The sequence below is a fragment of the Amborella trichopoda genome, chromosome 7 (genome assembly GCF_054954075.1).
Source record: "Amborella trichopoda isolate Santa Cruz 75 chromosome 7, AtrichopodaSantaCruz75HAP2 v2.0, whole genome shotgun sequence".
In the NCBI taxonomy this organism is placed as follows: domain Eukaryota; kingdom Viridiplantae; phylum Streptophyta; class Magnoliopsida; order Amborellales; family Amborellaceae; genus Amborella; species Amborella trichopoda.
Window position 1 is genome coordinate 38,438,392 of NC_142342.1, and position 25,281 is coordinate 38,463,672.

Consider the following 25,281-nt stretch of genomic DNA (forward strand, 5'->3'; position numbering starts at 1 on the left):
CAATATTGACCCCTACATGTTGGATTGCTTAAGAGAGATTGAGGAGGTTGATGTTACATAAAATATCTCCAAAAGTGAGGAAATATGTTACAACCCCCTACTATCGTCCAAGGGCTATGACCCTCCGAGGGGAGTGTGCCTTTGCCTCTCATTCTTTGATGAGCCTTAGGATTGTGGTCAATTTTTTTTACAATTTTTAATTTAAAGATTGTTTTGAATTTGATGATTTTCCGTGACTGGGTTTAAGGTTATTTTTAGAGTTGAACCTAGGTTGAGCTTGTGTTAGGGTTTTCTATCTCTAAGGAGCTTTTTTCACTAGAAATCTCTACACTCTAACCTACACAAATGATCTCCCCACCTGATGCAAATAAATTTAGGGATGTTTTAATTTTTTATTTTATTATTCTTTTTTTGTTTATTTTCCTTAAGAATAGGAACGAAGATATGATAAATTAAAGTGGGATGAAGGAAATTTTGGTGTGTGACTTTGTGTTATGTGAGAGGAGGTGTGTGAGTTGTTAAGAGAATTTTAAGGATTAATTAGGAATTAATATTGAAAAAGGTAATTTTAGTAGGAGATTTAGTTAGATTTAGATAGTGATAGATTTAGATAGGAGAAAGATACGAGATTTAGGTCAAGTTTGGATATCAAAGAAAAAAATATTCACGGTGGAAAAAAATGAAGTTTTTTCCATCTCAATTGAAAAACATTCTCGTTTTATTTTATTATATTGATAAACTGTTTAGATGTATTAAAAAAAAAAAAATCTTAGGGCCACTAAATTTCACTGTACTTGCCCCCTGCCACTTTTCTCCCGACGCCAAACTCATCTTTCAAAGATGAATGCATCGAAATCTCCTTCCAAGGCTGACACTCCTCCTCTACTTAGAAAGATCAAAAAGAAGACAGAGAAAGAAGCAAAGATATTTCTAGAGAGAGAGCACACAAGGGAGTTCAGGGTAGAGAGAGAAGAGGGAAAGTTAGAGAGAGAGAGCTGAGGTGAGGATGGATAGAGAACCAAAGGAGATGCAGTTCTTGGGGTGCCTCAACATCTACAATGAAGCCTTCAAGATCTTCGCTCGCATAACCCTAGCCCTAATCCTCCCTCTCTCCTTCATCTTTCTTGCTCACAACTTCGTAACAAATCGAATCTTTAGTACCATCCTTCGAAACGAGAAGCCCTAGATACCCACCCTCAATCTTAGCACAAAATTATTGATAAGATCACCTCGGAATGGATCTCTCTCTTCCTCTTCAAAGCTGTGTATCTCGTCTGCATCTTGGGAATGAATCTCGCTCTTCCTCTTCAAAGCTGGGATTTCCCAAGAGAGAGAGAAAAAGGAGAGGAGCACATGGTCGAGGAAGCGGCTGCGGACCTGGGGTTTCTAGAGAGAGAGAGGGTTGGGGGCTCCTGGGGTTTCTACAGAGAGAGAGAATGGTGGGCTCTCTCTCAGCTCCCTCATAACAGAGAGATTGAGGAATGGTGGGCTTCTCTCAGCGGCTGCGGACCTATGTTTGCAGAGCTTTAGAGAGAGAGAGAGAGAAAGAGAGAGAGAGTTTTAAGTTTTCTTCTCGCATATGAGAGAGAGTAGAAAGAGGCGAGGGAAAAGTAGGGAGGAGAGGGAAGAGCGTGAGGGAGAGGGAGAGAGAGAGAGGTGCAAGAAACACTACTCCGAGCCAAAAAAATTTAAGTCTAAGTTGAATTTTTTTGGACGGTAATTTTTACTTTAAAATTTTTTTTTTTTTTTTCAATAAAAAAAATATGACAAAAGCATGCGGTTGTCCAATAGGTCAAGTCAGTTTCACAAGATTTTTAGATAGCAATCCAAAAAATTTCTAATTTTGGGTAGATCCAAACTGGCCCTTAGATATAGGGAAGCTCAACCATAATAAAGATTGAAAATAAAGATGATACTTGGGAGAGAAAAAAAGTGAGAGAGAAATAAGAATGGTACGTGAGAGAGAAAATATAAAGGAGAGATAAAATGGGGGAAAGTACGTAGAAAGAGAGAGAATTCTCTTTGTGCGTTTTTTTTTTTTCTAAAGTTTATTTAAAGGGAGATGTTTTTTCTTTGTAAAGATCAGATAATGATCAGAGAACGAAAATCGAGTAAATTTAATCTTATGAAAAGATTGTTTTTGAGGTGGATTCCCTTACAGATCTTGAGAGAGTGTATATTTTCTCAAATTTTTTTTTTTTTTTTTTATTGTTCCAGTTTTATTTCTTCATGCATCGGTTGGTATCAAAGCTTTCAGATCCCTGATCTAGTTATGGAGAGCTTCGATCCAAGATTTGATAGACTCACAAAAGACCAAATAGCATTAGCAAAGTAATAGAACAATGTCTAGGTGATCTATTTCATAAATTGCAATCGGAATAAGAGAAACAAAGAATGTGGAAATTCAAAAGATGATGCCGATAACCTCAATGTGCAAGAAATTTTGAAAATCATTTATGAGGAATAATATATGTGTCATGCAATATTCAAAATCCAACTAAATGAGTCTAAAGGAGAAATCAAGATTGAGATCACTGTGTTATACATCGAGATAAGCACGAAGTATTCGATGAATCAGCTTAATAAAGAAATCATTGAAGAAAAAGTGCCAAGGCTCATGGTGGGACTTCATCGCCAACTTTTGAAAAGGCCCCTAAAAGATTTGAGTTCGATAAGCTCGAAGTCGAGTTTCTCCCAACCCGGAGAGAATGATGCAAACAAAATTAGAGAACGTTTTCATTTTTAATTTTATTATTCTTTTGTTTATTTTTCTTAAGAATAGGAAGAAAGATAAGATAAGTTAAAGTGGGAAGAGGAAAATTTTGGTGCCTGACTTTATGTCCAGTGGGAGGAGGTGCGTGAGTTGTCAAGAGAATTTTGGGGACTAGATAGGAACTAATATTTAAGGGTAATATTGGTAGGAGATTTAATTAGATTTAGATATAGATAGATTTAGATAGGAAAAAGATAATGGATTTAGATATGGCGAAGATTAACCATGATAAAGATTAAAAAATAGGGATGGTATGTAGGAGATATGAAAAGTGAGAGAGAAATAAGAATGGTACGTGAGAGAGAAAAAATATAGAGGAGAGATAAAATAAAGGAAAGTACGTAGAAGAGAGAGAGAATTATCTTTGTGGGTTTTTTTTTCTTCTAAAGTTTATTTAAAGGAGATATCCCTTCTTTATAAAAATCAGAGAATGAGAATTAAGTAAATTTGATCTTTTGAAAAAATCATTTTTGGGATGGATTCCCTTGTAGGCATTGTGAGATGATATATTTTCTCAACCCTTTTTTTTTTTACTTTTATTGTTTCAGTTTTATTTCCTCCCTACATCACCGCCTTCGAAATGAATTAGGTTGCACTGTTTATAGATGGGGTTTGAAAAAAGGGTGGAAAATCAGCTTTTTGGACAATACATGGGTGAAAATTTTCTTTTTTTAAAATTTTTTTGGAGGTCAAAATGATGAAAATGTCCACCCATAGCCTTAGAAAGCTTGAGATCACCCATACCCATTAATATGGCCTTTATTTCTTCATTTTAGAATTGAATTTTGTTTGTTAGGAACCAAAATGGTGGAGTACAGGTCATGGAATGATTTGTAACAAGTTTCACCAAAAAATTCCAACATTTGAGGGAGTTATAGGTCTTTTCGTGTGTAGATTTTCAAAAATAAGCAAAACCCCATTTCCCATACACATTTCTTGCTCATCCAATCATATTTTCACTAGATTCTTCTTGTTTTGGCTCTATAGAATCAAAGGGAACAAAACCATGAGCATTTTGGCCTCAAGTTTCACTTCAAATCTCCAAAATTTGAAAGAGTTATGAGTGTTTTATTGGATATAAATCATGGTTTTTAGAAACAATAAAAAATTCTTGATAATCATGCCTCAAAAGTTCATCTTCATAGAGGTGGTGGGTAAAGGTATTGCTGTGTTGTTATGAAAAATGTTATCGATATTTGAGACATTATGCAATCCTCTTATAGATCTTGAAGGTTGAGGGTCTCCATTCCAATGTTATGTGGCACATCTTGGTTATGATTACTTTTAATAAAGAGTATGGGCTTGACCTGAGTCACTCAATAGTTCATTACCGGTATTGAGTGTGCTCATCATCTGAATTTCAGGGAGAGGTTGTGACTGTGACTGACAAGTAGATAGAACTAAGCTGACACTTGGGTGGATATCTTGACTATTAAGGGTGGTCAAGATTCATCGTTCTTCAAGAGAAGTTACCTAATAATGCCTTCATCTCTGTACAATTTTCTCTCTTTTTATACAAAACAAGTTTGCCGTCTTTTTCTATATCTATTTCTCTCTTTACAAAATAACCAAATATACATAGAAAGACAACCCAAAAGCAAGTACATGAGGCTCTCCTACTTTGCCATTAACTTTGTGAAAACATAACTTTATCATTTGAAATATAGACGCAGGACTATGATAATCTAACTAGGATTTACTTAAAGCAAATTCTTACAATAATAGGAGATTGCTTAATTACAATCCCGAATTAATAAGGAACTTTCTAACTAAGTTGGAGACCAAAATAAAAAGAAAACAATCCCTTGATAATGGAGATTCAAGACAAATCAACAAATCTCCATATTGACGTAAATTTCGAAGAAATTATCATAAACCGTCTTCTCCACATGTGCCCCTAACCTTGGCAACACATTAATCAAGTCTAAATAGAACTTGAACTTTATAATAGAATTGGCTTTGTCAGCATATTCACAACATCCTTCTTGGTGTCAATCTTATGTAAAAAGACATCACACTCACTATTATCTTATAAATAAAATAGTTTCTGATGCCAATATGTTTTGGCCTTGCATGATATACCAGGTTTTTGACTAAATGTATTGCGTTCTGACTATCGCATTAGGAAATTGTCTCATTTTGTTTTAGGCCCAAATCACTTGCAAGATTTTTAACACAAATTGTATCTTTTACTGCCTCGGTAACAACAATGTATTCTGCTTCAATTGTAGACAAGGCAACGATGGTTTGTAGCATTGATCTCCAAATGTTTAGACTTCATGCAAGTGTAAACACATACCCTATAGTAGATTTTCTACAATTTAAACCAACATAATCAATATCAACATAGTCAATAACTTTGTTACCAAACTTGTTGCTACTATTAAAAATCAGACCCACATCTAATGTACCTCTTAGGTAATGCAAAATCCATTTTATCGCGTGCTAATGTTCCTTTCTTGAATTGGCCATAGACTTGCTAATAACATTAGCAACATGATAAATATCTAGACAAGTGCAAACTGTTGCATACATGACGCTTCCAACTGCACTTGTGCATAGAACACGCAACATATTCCTTTTCGACATAGTTACTCAAAGATAATATTGCCGACAATCTAAAACATGCAATAAGAAGAGCACCCACACGCTTTGAATTTTCCATATAGTGAGGACTTTCTCAATGCATTCCTTTTGAGATATACAGAATTTAGCCAAAATTCTATCTCTATGTATCTCTATACCCAGAATTTTCTTTGCTAAACCAAATATTTCATCTCAAATTATCTAGTGCGTTGAGTCTTCAATTTACTGAATCATGAAGAATTCTTCATTGCAACAAGCATATCATCCACATAGAACAATAAATAGATGAACTAACCCATGTAAATCTATTAAAATAGACATATTATCATACTTGTTTCTGACATACTCATGTCTAATCATGAATGTATCAAAACTCTTTTACCACTGCCTAAGAGAATGCTTTAAGCTAATGATTTAAAAAGCGGATCGGTGACCCGGATTGGGCACCTCAAAAACCGATCCGGATCGAGAATCGGCTGAATCGGTCAGATTAAAGCTTCAAAAAAATCCAAAAAAATTATTAAAATTTATTATAAATGTTGTTTTTTAGGAATCCAATAAGAAATGAGGGTACTACATTATTAACTTTCATTGTTTTCATCAATTTATGAATATTGAGATGTTCTTTCCATGTATGAACTTAAGTTGACCATTAAATTTACATCACACGAAATAAATCATAGAATTATCATGGATTAAGTATATAATCATATATGGACTATAATAAAGAGTTGACTAAATCGATGAAAAATTGGCCACTAAAATCTCGAATTGGAAGAAACCCTAATCCGCTAAAAAAACCCAAATTATTACAATTTAACTAACTATATATTATATACCAACAATATTTTATAATTATTTTATTATATAAATAATAACAAATCCAAAATATTTTATAATATCATCTAATTTAAAATGTATTATTGACAACTGTAAGAAAAATAGTACACTACATGATTTATAATACAAAAATTACTAAATAAAATAAAAGATTTGGTTATCAATGTAGAAATTATTAGAATGCGTACCAATTTTTCTAATTTTTTAGGTTTCTAGAATAAATTAGTGGAAGAGATTGTTAGTAGAAAGAGAGAGATTTCAATTGGCCTCATTGTATGAATCCTATTTTTAAATTAATATTACTAAATTTATGTTAAAGACCATCATGTTATAAAAATACAAAATATAATTAGGCCATTTATTCCTAGGTTGTATTAAGAAATACCTTTTATTTTTTGACAAGAAATACTTATTGTGTTATCTTTTTTTTTTTTTTTTAACAAGAAAAATATGATACTTGTTGATTATCTTCTTTTTTGTTTTTGACAAAAGAAGAAGATGTTGCACTACATTTTTTTTTGCTTGTTGTATTACTTTTTATTTTTTTTATCCTATGAGCTAGTACTAGTTTTTAATCCTAATTAACTAATTAAGTAATTATTACTCATATAATGAAATAATACCATGATATAATAGCCTAATAGACTTTTATGTTTTTTTGGTAAGTAAATTTAAATTTTTTTGGTGAAAGATAGGGGTGATGGGCACCTAATTATTATTTTTAATAATTTTTTTCTTTTTTTATCATCAAATTTCATTGCTACAATCAGACATACAACTTTCTTATTCATGACGAGCGTACACCGTCGTACGTACATCATCGCGCGTACACCATCTCACTGCAATTTATCCCAAGCTAATAATATTTGCCAGCATTTTTTCAACTCACAGATATATCCCACATTGAAGCGATGTGAGAAGAATTGATACTATAAAAAAACCCAACGATGTGTGTGTGTTGAATGTTGTCTTGGCAACGTATTGCACGTTGAGACTTTTTAAGGGGCAGTAAGGCTACGTAAGGTGGAGTGCAATCACGTGGGGGGAGTAAGGCCACGTAAGGTAGGGGAAGTGCCATGATTGGCAATCACGTGGGGGGAAAAAGGTGGAGTGCCAGTTGGCATAAAAATGTGTTATTCACATTTCAAAAAAACCAGGGTGGGTGCTTAAAAAGAAAACCGGATTGAAAAATAAAAAAGTAGGAACCGCCCGGTTCTACCGATACTGCATTTGGATCGGTTATTACCGATACCCGATCCTGATCGCCCGATTCCGGATCGGATCGGTGATTTTTGAAACACTGCTTTAAGCCATACAATGACTCCTTCAACTTGCATATATAGTCCTCTTTCCCATAAAAATATTTTAAGCTGAGTCATATAGATTTGTTCCTCTAACCCTAAATGCAGGAATGTAGTCTTAACATCAAGCTACTCCAATTCCAATCATATTTGCAACTATGACTAGTAATACTCAAATAGAAGTGTGTTTCACAACTGAAGATAATAGCTCATTATGGTCAACACTTTCCTTCAAATAAATGTGCCTTAAATCGACCACCACTAGACTCATGTGACCTTTCTTTTTTCTTATACACCCATTTACATCTATAACTCTATTACCTTTGGGGAATTTCACCAGATTCCAGGTACATTTCTTATGAATAAACTTCATTTCTTCATTTGTAGCATCACTCCACCTGCTACGGTCAGTATCTTGCATTGCTTCCATAAAAGTAAATGGTTCTTGGCTTGTGGCAGCCAATGCATAAGCCACTATATCTTCAAAATCGTACTGTACCACTGCCTTTTTGGGTTTTTTCCCTCTTAACTTAGGCTCTTCCTCATGTGGAGTAGGCTCAGTGAGCTCCTCTACTCTTTCACAGGGGTTTTTTAGCACATGCTTCAGAATTTTTTATGGAGTTGTCAACTCTACCACAACTGTATAGCCACTACTGTGATTTTCATTTTCTACAACCTTATGAATATGCGTCAATATGGAAAACTCATCAAACTTAACGTCACAATTGATAATAAACTTAGTCCACTTAGGATTTGGACACCATAATCTATAGTCCTTAACTCCATCCGCGTAATCAAGGAACTACACTTTTTTTATCTTGTATTTATCCTATACATGAACAAAAGCATGGCATATATATATTTTTAGATGAGAATAATTATTAGGCTTACTGGACCCTACCTCATGTAATTTTTTGGTACTTTATTGCTGTTGACGAGGTAATATTATGTATTGACTGCCTCTCCTAAAAGTTCTTTGACAAACCATACAATGAGACTTCTCTAAAGGTATCATTTTCATGCACTCAATAACTCCATTCAGTTGCGGTGTCTTTAGAGAGGTATAGTGGAGAACAATTCTTTTGTTCAAGTTCACGAACTCCTCTGAAGCATGCTCTCACCATTATCAGTCATCAAGCACTTGACCTTCTTTCCAGTCTTTTTTTCAACCTTAGCTTTCCCATGCTTGAATGTTTGCGTCTACCTTCTTATTTATTGTGTAAATTCACACCTTCTTTAAGAAATCATCTATAAAGTAAACAAAGTTCAGAGATCCACATTTTAAGGCAACTAATGCAAGGCCCTGAATATTTGAATGAACATACTAAAAATGCTTTTTGTGGTATACTCCGACGTATGAAATTGCACCCCTTACTCCTTTCCATAGACATATTTCTCATAGAGTCTAATTTGCACTTCATCATGCTATTGATCAATTGACATTTACTCAGTTCCACCAAAACTCTCTCATGCATGTGGCCTGGTCTCATATCCCATAGTTGAGTCAATTTGGAACCACCACCATCAGATATGGAAACTATTGCTTTGGCTGTGACGGTATTCCCAAGCAGCACATATAATTTGGTCCAATTTTTTTGCTTTCATCACAAATAGGACACCTTTTAGAACTTTCAAGACTCTACATTCTCCAACAAATTTGTTGCCAATAGACTGTAAGGCACCCAAAGAGATAAATTTTATTTTTTTTAGATCTGGAACATGTCTTACATCAGTGACGGTTCTCACCACTCCATGATATATCTTGATGGTAATTGTTCCAATGTCAACGGTTTTACAAGCTGCATCATTCCCCATCAAATCTTTAGAATAATCACTATTTGGAGAGGTTGAGAATACATTTATTTGTTCCATTTTCTGTTCTATGAACAATACTAGCTGCATAATGGGCAGTTTTTTACTTCTCTTCGAGTTTCTAACAATCATTCGTCATATGTCCCTTTTTGTTGTAATAATAACATTGAGCATTATATTTTCCTGATCTGGATTTGGATTTGGGCTTGCCTAACTTTCATGTCTCCTTTCACTTCAGTCAACGGATCTCTCTCTAGCCACTAAACCATCTGCATATGTTTAACTATTACCTTATGCTTTCCTTAAATCATTTGAGGGAAGAGTCGAAATCGCGTACTCTATCTCTGTAGTATCTAGTAAACGGATCTTTCTCTAGCCACTAAACCATCTGCATGCGTTTAACTATTACCCTATGTCTTCCTTAAATCATTTGAGGGAAGAGTCGAAGTCACATCATTTATCTCTGTAGTATCTTTTCGATACAGCTATATTGTGACAAGATGGTTATATAAATGAGGGACTGAGCATAACAAGATTATAGCCTTTCCTCATCATCTACCTTAACACCAATGCTCAATGATTCACAAATAATTTTATTAAATTGATTTAGGTATTCATGGATATCCGTAACTTCGTTAATGTGTGGGGTATATAATTGTTTCTTCTAATACAATCGATTAGTGAGGTACTTTATCATATACAGACTCTCATGCTTTAACAAAGACTTGATCTCGAATATTCATTGACGATGGTAAACAATACTTCACTAGATCTAAGTCTTCACAGTCTTCATCTGACATGAATTGTAGTTTATTCGACTTTCCTTTCAATGCTTTGTGTAATCCTTATTGTACTAGGAAATATCACTGACTTGCCAAATTTCAAATTTACTTTTGCCATCAAATTTTTCTAACTCGAACTTTGCATTTGATACCTTTACTGTCAACCCCAAATCAGGCTCTAATACTACTTGTTATGTGTGGAAGCTCTAAAATCCGATGGTTTGATTTTTGGCAATTAAAGAGCAAGAAAAAACGAAACCAACAACAAAGCAAGAAAATAAAACATGAAAGAAATAATATGAAAAAAAAACCAGGATTTTATGTAATTCGTTACATATGTGACTACATCCATGGTCCATGACGATTGACAATTTTTCACTAATTAAATAAAATAAAATTAAAAAATGACTCTTATTAAAGAGAAATAGAGATGCAAACTCAATCTCTCATAAATTCTTTCTGTTTCTATTTCTATAATTTTATCTCTCTACACGACCCAAGTTTCTTTTTTTCCTTTTTTATATTTATTTCTCTCTACAAAATAACTAATTATATATAGAAAGACAAGCCAAAAAAGGACCTAAGTGAGGCTATCCCAGTTTTTCATAACCTTCGAAAACTTAATTTTATCCCTTGAAATATGGATTCTCAATACTATCCTAATCCAACCAGGACTTACCCAAAACAAACCCTTACGCAATAGAAAGTTGGTTAATCATAATTCCTATTTAATAAGAAATTTTCTAACGAACTAGATCAAAATAAAAAAAAAACAATAACATAGGTCAAGACAAATTAACACCTCCTACTAAAATTTTTGATAACATTTAAAATAATTGCAGTGGCACTTGGATGCCTATCTTAATGCTCAAAGTTTGGAGCAAGGTACATAATGATTCAAAGCATGCGTTGTACTTGACTCATTTTCTCATTGAGATATTCCATAAAATGCAAATAATCATTGGGTTTTTTCGTGGCCGTTTGATCCCACCAAAATTATAAAAGAGGGCCAAAGGAGCTACAGATGAGGGGATTCATGTTATATTTTATGATATTAATAACAAAAATGGAAAGTTTAAGTGTGACATTAATAGGCCATAAGATGGGAGAGAGTAGACTTAGGTAGGCTGGCTATGTAAGGCGCAGACTTGGTACAATACTTGTTAAAATGTACTAGTTAGTTTAAGTGAAAAGTTTAAAAAGGATAAAAGATAGGCTTAAAAGAATATGATTGGATGTAGTAAGAAAATATATAGGGATTTATAGCCCTTGAAAAGTTTAAAAAGGATAAAAGATAGGCCTAAAAAAATATGATTGGATGTAGTAAGAAAATATATAGGGATTTATAGCCCCACTGAGGGTGTGACTCTTTATCAAGCAGAATGATAGATTATGATTTGTGTAGCCGACCCCAATCAGTTCAAAAGAGGGTTTGACGATGATGAATAACTAAAATGGCACTTATTTCAAGTTTTATTTTTGACAAGCTAATCAAAACTTACTGCCTTTTCCATAGCTAATGAGATGTATTTTTAATATGGGATTTAGGCCTGTCCAAAAATGCAATGCGGTACAAAAGCATTCCAATTTCAATCGGGCTTCTTCAAAGACAAAAGATATTATACTCTTCCAGGAGTAGAATGCGCATTTAACCTCGTACCTGAAACTTCATTTAAAATTAATTTTAGGAACACAAATTGTGGGGTTGTAACCTCTTCAACCCATAGATTTATTTTAATATTTTTTTTCTAATTGTACTCTTTATGCACTTAAAAATAATATTTTTTCGAGATTAAATAGAGACCACCTAATCTTTAGTCGGTTAGATCTAAGTTTTAGAAAACTCAAATTTCAAAATTTTCTTTTTTGAGAATAATCATCTAGTAATTTCTAAGTGATTCCCAAAATTTGACATTAAAAAAAAATCCTCCTAAAGTGGATCTTCTGACCGCCATAGTAGAACCCTCAAACTTCTTCAAATTCATTTTGCTTTTTTGTGAATGTTTAAAAATCATTTGCCTTTTTGGGGCCACATGCTTCGCTAGTTTTAGGACAGCCTTGTATACGTGTGAGAAAAATATTTAGAGAAAAGACAACATGAAAACTGAGAAAGTTTTATCTTCCTAAAGAAGGATTAAAAATTGGTATTTGGTAGAAAGACAAATCATAATTGGAGACAGTGAAAGGGTTTTAGAGAGACAAAGAGAGAAGACATGTATGGTAAAGGTAATATTACTATGGGAGACAACAACAAACCTTTTTTGTTTTTTGGTAAATGAGGAGAGAGAAAGGGAGTCAAGTTATATGTAAAGGGAGATACATACAAGGGAGACTCCAATATGTCATGGGACGTCCTTTACAATGGGAACCTCGAGAAGAAATGAAGTATTTTGATTTCAATATAAAATGAAGTAATATTGATTTTAGAGAGAGTGATAAATAATGTGGAACCTCTCAAATAAAGGAAAATTGTCTCTCTCTTGAGAGAAGTAATAGGGAAATATACAAAGGGTGGTGTTTTTATAAGGTTGCAATTTTAAATAATTTAATTATGGCGCACCTTAAAATTTTATCATAACATATAATTTTGTTGTAAAAAATTCTTAGTATTATTTTAAAATATATTTTCATACCTAATTAGAAAATTTTAAATTCGAAAAATGGTTAAACTCAAGTAGATCTATAAATATAGAAAAATCTTGAAAATGGACCGTCTAGATAATGTGTTGCAAGATGCATTATTTTTAGGACTCAATTTTTTTCATATTCGTACATCTCGATTAGAAGGCTTTTTTTAACATTAAAATAACATTTCCGTTAAATTTTTTAGGTGTCTCTGTTATTCTACATTTTAAAGTTGCAACCTTATATGAACTTTTCCCGTATATAAATAATAGGGTTGCGCCACGAACTGTTGCCTTAGAGCCAGGTTTGGGCTTGTGTTTGCCCAATTCCGCTCTCACACCTCTTTTTGTTTTTTGGCCCAAAATGACCTAGCCCTAATAAGGCCGGGCCTTGGCCAGCCCTACAAGAACAAAGGCCCGGCCTCGGCCGCAGCCAAGTGTCGAGAAATAGGGATAGTCCAGAAATAGAGGTAATAAGGAAACGTATGAAATATAGAGAAATAGGCCAATATATTGGTAGGGAAAAACAGAGGTGGATGTCTCATATGAAAAGTATTTCATGATAGAGAGAGGGGGGCTAGTCGAAATCCTCTCATACAGATAGGCAGCCGTTGGGGCTTTGGAGGGCGGCGTACGCCGCATGTGGGTGAGTGGTTAGGCAGTAGGAGAGCTAGAGAGAAAAAGGGAAACAGTTAATTTCAAAGAAGTCTATCACTCTCTCTCTTCCTTCTCTCACCTCTCTCTACCTTAAGGGTGGGAAACGGGTCGGGCCAGTGTCATAGGCCGGATGAGAGACCGTTTTCGGTCAAGACGGTAGAGGTAAGTTTTTTATAGCCCAACATTTTAAGTTCGACCTTACGTAACTTTGTCTAATAAAAAAAAAAAAAAAAAAAAAAAAAAACAAAAAACAAAAAAACAAAAAAAAAAGAGGACCTATAAGCCAGACCAGACTGGGCCGAGCCAAACACAAATAAATAATATATAAAAACACAAATAAAAAAACTATATGTGAAAAAAAAAAAAAAAAAAGAGGTTGAGGGTGAGCCGAACTGTACCACCAGCATTGGTCCTAACCCGGCGTTCAGGCTACAATTCATGGCCCGGCCCTAATTTAAGGCCCGAGAGAGCAGTTCGGGCCACCTGTCCTATTATCGGCCCTACTTCTCTCTCTCGGCATTCGTTAATACGTCGGGGCGCGAGAAAACGACGTGCTCCCACCTGCTCACGCGCACGCTACCCCACACTCCCAACCCTAATCTCTCTCTCACCTCCGTCCCTCCAAATACCACCTCCCTCGAAACCACAAACCACCTTTCACAAAACCACGATCCCTTATATACCATCACCTCACTCTATCTCCATCCCCTATTCGCCGCTCTCTCTGATTACACCTCTCTCTGATACCAGAGACCAGAGACTTTCTCTCTCTAAATCATTTGTTTTTCTTGGAGAGAGAAACAAACCAGAGGCTGAAGGAGCTCAGCAAATCCATTCAGTAACAGTGAGAGAAGTACCTTCTCCCGCACGTGTGCGTATCCTTAACAGTTGCCTTCAGTCAATGAGACAGTTGCAGAACTCTCTCTCTAACCGAGTCTTTTTTACTTGGGTCCTAGAGAGAGAAAGTGAGTGGGTTCTAATTGCACGTTGGGCTTTTTCCTGATCGGAATTTGAGATGAAGAAATAGAAATCGCAGGAATGTTTGAGCAATTAGAGCTGTAAATTTACAGAGATATATATGAGGAGCTGTACTTAATTTATGAAGGTTCTACAGATATAGGAAGTTTGAGAATCCTTCTTCTTTATTTGTAGTTGTGATAGAGAGGGAAGAGCACACATATCCTCTTTTCTCTCTCTCTCTAACAACGCGCCCCCAAATCAAGCACCATAGAGAATCTCAGCCTCGCGAACCGGTGGTGGGCCGGGCATGGCCACATGCCCGGAGTCGACCCACCACCGCCTCCGCCACTCCACCTCCAACAACACCACTCCCCTCCCTCTCCCTCATCTGGAAACCCCTCGAATAACAACGCCAACCTCTCTCGCCTGAAACGCGAGCGCATCGACCCCGCCAGCAACAACAACAACAGCCTTTCGAATGCTTCCCTGACGACCTCCTCTCCTCCTGAACAGGATGACGACAACACCGGACAGGAGGGCGTTGAACCCCCTGGCCGCCGTCCCCGCGGCCGGCCCCCTGGATCCAAGAACAAGCCCAAGCCCCCCATTATTATAACCCGGGACAGCCCGAACGCCCTGCGCTCGCACGTCATGGAGGTCGCTAGTGGCAGCGATGTGGCAGAGAGTGTTGCGGCGTTCGCCCGCCGTCGGCAGCGCGGGGTGTGTGTGCTGAGTGGCAGCGGTGTCGTAGCCAATGTCACCCTCCGCCAGCCCGCCGCCCCTGGCGCCATCGTCACACTTCACGGACGCTTCGAAATCCTGTCGCTCTCCGGAGCCTTCTTGCCCGGTCCTGCACCACCTGGTGCCACCGGGCTGACTGTGTACTTGGCCGGGGGCCAAGGCCAAGTAGTCGGGGGTTGTGTTGTTGGAGCTTTGGTGGCATCAGGGCCAGTGATGGTGGTGGCGGCGACTTTTGCAAATGCAACATACGAGAGGCTTCCATTGGAAGAAGAAGCGGAGGCAGCAGCGGCAGGGCAGCTGCCCGCGGCAGCTCAGGGATCAGGTGGGGGGAGTGGCGGAGGAGGGCAGCTGGCGGATCCAAGTGCCTTGCCGATATACAATTTGCCACCGAATTTGATGCCGAATGGGGGACAGATGGGGCACGATTTGTATGCGTGGGCTGGTGGCCGGCCACCATACTGAGAAAGGAGAGAGAGAGAGAACCCTTGTGAACTTGGAGGAGAGAGGAAGCAACTTTTTTGGAATGAGGTTTTTTCTCTCTTAAATTACCTACTGCTCTCTCTCTCTCCCTTGTTGATTTTAGTCTGAGAGGTTTCTCCTCTCTTTAACCTTATCTTTTTTTCTTTTTTCCTGTTTCTCCAGCTCTAGCTTGGAATGGGTTATGAGTTTTATGCCAATATCTTACTCTCTTTTTTTGTTATTTCTCTTTTTTATTTCTCTGTATCTGTTTCTTCCTTGTGTCTTTCAGCTCTCATTCAGCAAATCTTATTTTCTCTCAATGACTGTCAATTTCTCTCTCTAAAACTGTGATTCTCTTTTTCTCTCTCTCTCTCTAAATCCACGAATCCAACTACCTAGCTCTCTTGTGTCCCATTCTGTAAAATTTATACCAATGGTTATACCACCCACTCTCTTTGTTTCTCTCTCTAAACGCAGGGACACAATGAACTCTCTCTCTTCTTTCATTCTTCCAATCCATTTGACACAGATACTGCTTTAGTTTCTTCCCCATTTTCTCTATACACCAATCTCTTTCAAACATGTAGAGGTGATCATCTCTCTCTCTCTAGCCATTCTGTTTCACAAATGTGAATTCTCTCTTTCTCTCTCTAAATTTCATTCTGTTTCAGCTCATATGTCTTGCTTCCAATTTCCTTTGCTTTTATCCTTTTCACCCTCCTGTTTTCTTTGATCTTAGGGGACTGTGAATGAAATCAGGGATAACCCATTGTAGTAGAGCTCTTATTAGAGAGAGAAAGCAACACTCGTCTCAGTCGAGCTTCTTCCCCCACCTAGAGAGAGAAAATAACTTTGGTGGGTTTGACCGCTTGGTTCGACACTTACTGCCCCTCCCTCTTCTCGGAAATTTAAAGCACTGAGCAGCGGCACGAACTATTAGAACATGGGCCAGGTTTTCTGGGCCGTTTTTGTCCATTTTTGCTGCTCCATCCCGTTTTCCGGGACTCTCTTTCTTTTTACTTTCTCTCTCTACTTCTTTCTCTCTCTTCTTTGTTTATTTAACTTATGTGGATGAATATCAGTCAAATATTGTGGTCTTCTTTTGTCAGATTTTTTACTTATATGAGATAAATCGTGCCTGTGTACCATGTTTGGACATGTTTCTGGGTTCTTGATTTGATATCTGTTTCTCTCTCTAGAATAAATACTACCTGAGTGGGTCATGTCACACGAGTTGTGATCAGGGGGTACACAGATCCTTTTTTGGGGTTGAAAGCTTTCGTGTCATTAGATTGTCATGGATCAATTGTGGGCTGTGTGAAATCTGAAATCTGAATTAAGTTGAGAGAGAAAGAGAGAGAGAAAACTCAGAATAGTCAAATCTAACTTGAAAATCGGTCATTTCGTAACGATTTTGTTAATATATAAAAAATCATTTGGTTCTCAATAAAACAACGTTTTACCTTCTAACATCTCCCATTAACCCTTTCAAAAATCTAACTCTTAATTTACTTGAAAAAACGGGTAGAGCTCCACTAACTCGTTCAAAAAGAAAACTAGCTCCTAATCTTCTTGAAAGAACGGGTAAGGGTATGTCTTCTCCAGTGAATTACTTAAAAAAAGAAAAAATAATATCGATTCACAGATCCGGATTAGTTTTTGGCTGGTTTATTATTTTTGCACATGTTATTTTACAGGTCCACTATTTTTCATACAGTGAAACGACAGCCAAATCCATCGATTCACCGATCTAGACCAGGTTTTGTAATGGCGGATCCTGATCGCCGTTATATTTTTTAAATCACTTATTCAAATAAATTTAGAGAGAGAAGATGAGAGGATGTTTAGAGAGAGAAATAACATTCAAATTGTTTCTCTAACTTTCCAAAGAAAGCATAGCTTCAGTGTGGGTAGGCCATTAATTTGTTATCTTCTATGTATAGACATGACACCACCTTTAAGTGTTTTTTCACATTTTTTATTTTGTTTTCTAGTAGTTTTTTATTAAGAGAAAAAGGTTTCTAAAAAGGATCCTTGAACCTTAATTTAAATGAAATCCATGATCAAGAGAAGATATGTTGGAAATTGAAGCATTTTGGATCTGGTGGCCAATGTTTCCTATATTTGTATTATAAATGCAAAGTACATGAACCTAGAAATGGGTTACTGGGTTAATATAAACAATAACGTGTGCAAAAGGTAAGGCCGTGATCCTAATTTTCTATTTCCCAAGTTAAAGAGCTATGACTCTTGTGAAGCTATATACAATCCATGATTCTACCAAAAAAAAAAAAACAAAAACATGTTTTACTTTCTTGAACTAGGGACGGTTCATCATCATCATACGATAGCTTTATTTCAACTATTTAGGATCGACCACCCTAATCTTGTTCTATCATTCTTCTACATCAAGGGTCATACCTTCACTCAGACATTACAACACATATCTTATAAAAAACGCCATAGCATGAGTATATAATACAGATTCAAGATTTATAAAAACATGTGGCAAACTTTTACGCTACCCTACCTAATACAGCCCTCTTCCTTTATTTGGGCTTGGAACCGACATGACCAGGTTGGAACCGGCCATGGAGTTTGAATAGGGATGGCTGATAAAATAAAAATGACTGCAAAGCTTTTGAGTTATGAAAAATATCTTTTAATGAAGTATGGGTAACTAATTTTATTTAATCCTTCCATGTATCATGAACAATAACATTAAAAACTATGAATAAAGGAAGGGGGTCAACAAAAATGGAGCCGGCATTAATCCAACCAACTCATTATTTTTTTTATGTTTTATTACTAATTTTTCATGCTGACACGTAAGAAATGTACTATAAAAAATAAGAAACAAGTACATGAGACCACCATACAAATAACATCAACACAAAGAAGGCGTCAAACAACCAAAAATCAAACAAAAGAGAACTATGAGATTAGGTAAGAATGATGTTAGTAAACCCAAATTGATTTTCTCTCCAGCTCATTTAACAATTGATCCAAAGTGGTTGAGCTTATTTTGAATTTTTTAGTATCAAATTTCCACGCTAACACAACCCTACATCATGGTTACCTTGTTATAAGATTATGGACGAAATGGTTAAATATTGAAGTGACTAAACTCTAACCCTTTCCAAGAGGAACCTTAGTTTCCACTCTTCGGTAGAATTTTGTCAAGTCAATTCGGACTCGGCTGAGTTACTCGGACTTGATAGAAGTGAATTTTAATTGTAATTCTACATTGGTTGGTAGAATTTGTGAAGTCAATTCGGACTCGGTGAGTTACTCAGACTCGATAGAAGTGAATTTTAATTGTTATTCTCCATTGGTTGCAAGAACACACACAAGTGCTTTACATAACGAACTTCTTGGGATTATTTTTTCAAGTATAACATTTAGAGAAAATTACTAAAATCATCCCAAATTTTACTTTCTAAACACTTTACCTCCACCTTAATCTTTTCTCACTAAAATTTCTCAAAATTTAACTTTTATAACTAATATGCCCCAATCTCCAAAAATTTGAAAAAAAGACAAGTTTGCCCTTCCCTTTTTAACCGACCAATTTTACACTCCAGCATGTATGGAATGCACTCTGGAGGATAGTTCACTGTTAAATAGGCAGTTCGGCACCTATAAAATGCACTCCGACATCTTTAGAATTCACTCCGGCAATTGATGAACTCGCTCCGACGAATAGTTGACTGTAAAATAGGCACTCCGGCACCATTAGAATGTACTCCGACAGGTAGTTAACTGTAAAATAATAACTCCGACACTTGTGAAGAGCGCTCCAGCATGTGAAGAATATCAAACCGGCAGTTTCCTCCCTGGAAATTTTGTAGTCCGGCGATTCACCGCATCACCCAGGCGATATGCTTCTTGGAAACATAGGCACTTCGGCAAATACACTGAAGTAGTTTGGCATAGTTGAATATGGCTACGTCAAATAGTCCGGAGTTTTGGAGCTTTAATCTGGCAATTACGTCCCTGGCGGGTCAGTCCGATCATGTCTCTGAGCAATATGGCAATTTGTTTAATGTGCAGACCGGTGATTTGTAATATAACTCTGGTAATGTTACTACTAGAGTGGGTTCAGTCCGGTGTTTTAGATATTCAATCTGGCATATTGTTGTCTCATAAGCACTCCGGTAGTTTAGAAACTCAGTCCAGTGAAAGATTTATTGGGGTCCGTCCGAAAGATTTGGTCATACGTTCAAGGTACAAGAAGGGGTATTTTTGTCAAAAACAATATACCTTTTTCAGTTGGGGGTATTAGTTAGAAAATATGGTTTTTACTAAAAAGAAGTGAGAAAAGATTGGGGTAGGGGTCAAGTGTTTAAAAAGTACAATTTGGGGTGTTTTTTGTGATTTTCCCTAACATTTATTATATAAAGAGTTGAGCAAAAAAAAGAAACGACGTTTACAAAAATTAAGGAGAAAATATTTATTATGTGCAGGCATTCATTTAAAAAGACCTTCCCCTCTATTTACTGGAAACTTATTGTTGGTTTGGATCATACACCAAATACTGGAAACTTATTGTTGGTTTGGATCATACACCAAATACTGTGAAAATACCATTGCATTTCTAAGTGACAGCATTTAAGATTATATTTTTAGCTTGTTTTTTTTCTCCCAATTAAAATAAATTTGTAGCGCTTGGGATCCCCCCAATACCATTCTTTCACTTTCCCATTACGCGTGAGCCCGCAGGTACCCATGCGTTGTAGGTGCATGCATAGCATACACGTGCAACAGACTAGATAACTTCTACATGCATGTGTGTATGCATATATTATCTAGATATTGTACATTGAGAACATTTATTTTTAGTACAAGGAGGTCACAATCACTTTTGGCTATTTGATGTAAAATACAATGGATGAAAGCATGTCAGAACATTTGAGAAATTTTATTTTAGACATTATACCCAAACAGTGATACATCCTCAACCACTAGGTTTCAAATTTCACGGTTGCTTGTGACTTCATTATATCAAAAGTAAATTCCCTTATTGTATCCATTTCCCATTGCCTCGCTAATCATTATTTTGTAGAATTGTGGGAGTTCCAACAATTGATCAGATACACTAGCAAATTTCATCTACTTTGAATATGTAACAAATGATACAAGAATTGGACATGTACGTAAAATATCTACTAAAAACCCTAATTCATGATACATAGATCGACAACCCCAAAAATTTGAGGCTTGACATCTCTTTTCCCAAAATTAGGGCATTGGAAAAATAGCCAAATTAATAATGAAAAAAGTTTATATAAGATTGCAACCTTAAAATGTAGAATTAAAGATGCACCTCAAAAATCTGTTGGAAAAGGTTGTTTCAATATTGAAAAACCCTCTAATTGATCATCTCGACATTGAGATGTATGAATATGACAAAAAAAAAAAGATTTTGAGTCCCAGAAATAGTGCATCTTGCAATACATTATTTAAACAACCTATTTTCAAGATTTTCATATATTTATCAATCTACTTGATTTTAACCATTTTTGGAATTTAAAATTTTATAAGTAGATATAAAAATAGATTTTGAGATAATCTTAAAAATTTTCTACACCAAAATTACATGCCTTAATTGGATTGTTTAAGGTTGCAACCTTATAAAAACCACACCCATTATTAATTCATGGTGAACGGATAATATTTTGATTCGTGGGAAATCATTTCCGGAAATCTCTCTCCAGGAGAGTGGTTTTCGACATGATGAGAAATCGGTTTCATATCTCTCAAGGTATGAGGCTGCTTTCCCATGGAACACCGCTATTCAGTATGGCGACATGAATCCTTGAGTGCTTTCACACCCGCTGCTTACTCACGAAACAAATATGGGAAAGCAGTGACCCAGCTGGAAATCTCTCTCCCAGAAAGAGATTTGACGCGAACCAAACGTACCGCAAAAAATTCTCATGGGCTAATCGATCCATCATTTTAAAGAAACTTTGTGCTTGGAACCCAAACGAGCAAACCAATGTTCATGTCGTTAATGGAGGATACAATTTCAAGAATAGAATTGGACCTTTTCACTTTTGGTTTTATTTCTCTTTCATGAATTAATTCTTTAATTGGATTGATTGAAGTTAAGGTCTAGAAAGGAACCCTAGGATTGCACATCGAAGGGAATAGGAACAAAGAAAAGTCACATGAACCGACAAACTGCATCAAACTAAAAAACAGATCAAGAACATTGATTTTGAATACTAAATTGTTTGAGTTGGGAATTAAAACTGATTATTAACAATTGCATTTGCAAATATTTGAAAGCGCTGTATAGTTGGGAAAAGCCTTTGATGATAATTATTTGAAACTATTGAGAGTGAATACATTGAAACTAGCTTTTATTTTCCTTTTGGGTGGAAAACCCTAAATTTAAAAGTAAACGAACTAAAGTATATAAAGAGGCATTTCCTACCAAATTAATAGAGCTTATTATTTTTGCATGATCATGTTAAGTTTGAGAGAGTAGGAAATAAATAATGTGGCCTTCTTGTAGTGATGATTATAGGCTGTGGGATTTCTCATATTTTCATTCCCCAAACTTGGTTGAGAGAGCCTTCTTTTCTTTTTTAAATATGTTAAATATAAAGTATCAAACTTTTTTTTTTAATCAAATATCATGGTGAATCTACTTGGATTTGTAAGGATAAAAAGTTCGATTTTCATATAATTAAACAGGAAGCACAATTCATACTTTTTCAATATATTCTATATTTGATAACTGAATTAACTTATTGCCATGTTTGTTTCATCATGTTTGAGGAAATTATTTATACACCTTCAACATATATGACTGCTACCATTTAATAATGCATATAGAATCCAACATATTTCATATATGGAGGTCAATCTACTTCACTTTTTAACAGTAAATAATACAGCTTTTCTTACTTTTTTATGGAAAATTATTTCATGCAGCCTGGACTGCATTTTTAAAATATGCGGTCCCAATGTATAAAGCATCCATCTTTTAGATGGATGCAAACATATGGTCCATCTAAACACAATTGAAACTAATGGTCTAAGTGTTTTCTTCATAAAATCATTATCTTTATTTTTTAAAATTTATTTTATTTTTTTATATTCATGATCTCAATGTTAGAGATTACATGTCCTAAAAATTTGGGTCCGAAAATCCATCTCAAAAATAGATTTCTAAGAGTCGATTCATTTCTACATGGACTCATACAAACCGTGCCCCTTTTTTATAATATGATGGAACCATTATAATATATCTCATTACTTCATATTTTCTATGCGTGATAGCAGACAACCTTTGTAAGAATTTCACACCTTTATCAAAATATTGGCCTTACTAAACTACTAGAAACCCCTAGTATTTGTTTTTACAAAATCTGACAAATTATAGATCCTTGGCAATAAAAATTTGTCCACATTTCTCAATCTTTTCAAGAATGACTTTTTAGTTTTGTAGGACAGAGCTGAGGGTAAGTATCCACATGAAGGACCCCCCCCTTCACGTGGAGGCACGTGCCATTGTCACTAAACCCTAATATTTAATTAACCTCAACTTGCAAACAACATTCTAATTGCAAAGTCACAAATGGATGGACCCCTTTAAGAGCCCAACCTTAAATTAATGCCATTTAAGCATTAAATTAATCTCTACCTCACAGCATATGATTGATTCTTCCTTATTCAAAAACCCTAGTTTTGCTACTCGTTAGTGCTTGGCTATGCTTAGGTAGGGTCAAGCTCCCTTTGGCCCTATGATTCTACCCCACTATATTCCAGTGCTAAGTTTACTTTCAAGGGCCAGCCTATATAAAAAAACTTCGACGAGAAATCCACTAAATGTTCCATGAATAATGTATATGTGGACCACCCACTAGTGATATTTTATGTGTTTAATTAATTGTAGTTAGTGGAGGAGCACACATCATCAAAGTGTGGTTAAAGGAGTTGGCTTTCCAAGTAAAAAGTATTTGGTTTTTTTAATTAATATGAGAATCCAAAATTGTCGAACACACATCATCAACTTCACGTAGGGAACTCACATCCATTGCTGAAACACTTGTGAAATCAAAATTTAAGCATACATTAATAACTTGAACCACAGTAATCAAGTACCTCCTCAAGGGTAAAACCATGAACTGAAAGAGTTTCTTTTTTAAAAAAAAACACAAAAAAATTGTTTCCTTTCTTTTGGTAGGATTTCAATCATCAGATCCTTTTCATGTATTTTCAATTTGATTTTAACTTATGACCCTTTTCACATAGAGAGGGAGTATGGGTTTTTGAGCATATTCTAATATCCAGACTTTTGTGAAGCATTGCTTCCTAAATCATAAACAGGTGCTTCCCAAAGAGTAATAGGGATCACCAAAGCATTAAAAGCAGTAATCACTCAATGTTTGTTTCAGTGCATAATTCATTTTATTCAAAAAAAATTGAATGTTATATGAATTCATGTCATTAAATCTTTTTATTTCTTTCTTAGGTTATGAAACGAGAGTACATCATACCAAAGCTTTACATAAAGATCATAAACATCTTTGCCACCTAAACAAGGCTAGCTCAGTTGCCATAATCCCTTTCACTTTGGGTTGACTACTTTCTCTTACTAAATGAACTGAGAGAAAATTACTTGTAGAGAGAGGAAGAGTTTAATACTTGCTCCTGTAAGCCCATACTATGATTAGGGCCCTAGGGTTTTTATGTTTTCTCACTCTATATACTTAAGAGTGAGAAAGTTCAGGCCCATCTCCAGCAAGCTCACAACTCGTTGCTATATATGCTCTGTGACAGTCTACTTGAGAGGGAAAGATGGACCTTCGCGTGATCGCTTAAGAGAGCATAGTTAGCAAGTCTCCGTTTGAAAGCCAATTTTTTTTAAAAAAAACCTTCAATTTTGTTAAAATACATCAAGAAGTCTGATTTTTTTAAGAGATCTTAAAAAAAACATGCTTTTTTAATGGAATCGATATAAATTCGTATTTTATCTTTTAAAAGTAAACAAACTTCTTCTCTATAACTTTATTTCTTCATTAACTTAATATTATTGAATTTTTGGTGTAAATAAAAGTACCTTAACAGTGGGAGTAAATTAAGAATCGTGATTTAACAAAACATACCATAAAAATTTCACCAACGAGTTCCTTTAAAATAAGTGTACGAAAAAATACAAGTAATACATTTCCTAAAAAAGGTAATCAAAACAATGATAATATGAGAATTAGAAGAAGAGTAACCCAATGAAAAATATATTTTTTCTTTAAACCATAATGTCCTTATAAAGAACAAGAGACAGATTTAATGATGCTAAAGATTTCGGTAGTTAGGAATTCAGTGCAAGCTTCGAATTTGCTTAAGCATTTTGTTACTTTTTGTTATGTATAGAGAAGTTTGAGTAATTTAATATTTTATTTTTTACTATTTATTTCATTGATGTATACAACATAACATTTTGGATGGACCACTACTTTACATATTTGGGTCTTTGTGTTGGCTTTTAATTAACTGCAATCCTATATTGAAGGTGTTTTTCTTTCTCTAAAATATAATTATATACCTCAATTCACAATTTTTGTTATTTGCTAATTAGTTCTTGTGTTTATTATTGTTATTGTTGTTTCATTTTATACTCCCAATAAATCTATGATATGTTTTATGCTGTGACAACAGAGTCAGCATTGATGCTGGGTTTATTAAGAGTTTCAACCAAAAAATGTCAAGTATTACTCTAACGGCACCAATAA

At 35.3% G+C, this 25,281-nt stretch overlaps 1 protein-coding gene across 1 annotated transcript; it reads left to right on the plus strand.

Annotated features, from left to right (window-relative positions):
• The first annotated feature begins 14,035 nt into the window (after nt 1-14,035).
• Nucleotides 14,036-16,693, plus strand: LOC18422817 (AT-hook motif nuclear-localized protein 20). The gene is made up of 2 exons (XM_011627600.3): nt 14,036-15,604; nt 16,275-16,693. Exon 1 carries the CDS (start codon nt 14,651-14,653, stop codon nt 15,536-15,538), a length of 888 nt encoding a protein of 295 aa, XP_011625902.1. The 5' UTR covers nt 14,036-14,650; the 3' UTR covers nt 15,539-15,604; nt 16,275-16,693.
• Nucleotides 16,694-25,281: the final 8,588 nt, after the last annotated feature.

Bases quoted from the DNA above. Each gene is read 5' to 3' on its own strand.
- LOC18422817 (XM_011627600.3), top strand. From the start codon at position 14,651: ATGCCCGGAGTCGACCCACCACCGCCTCCGCCACTCCACCTCCAACAA.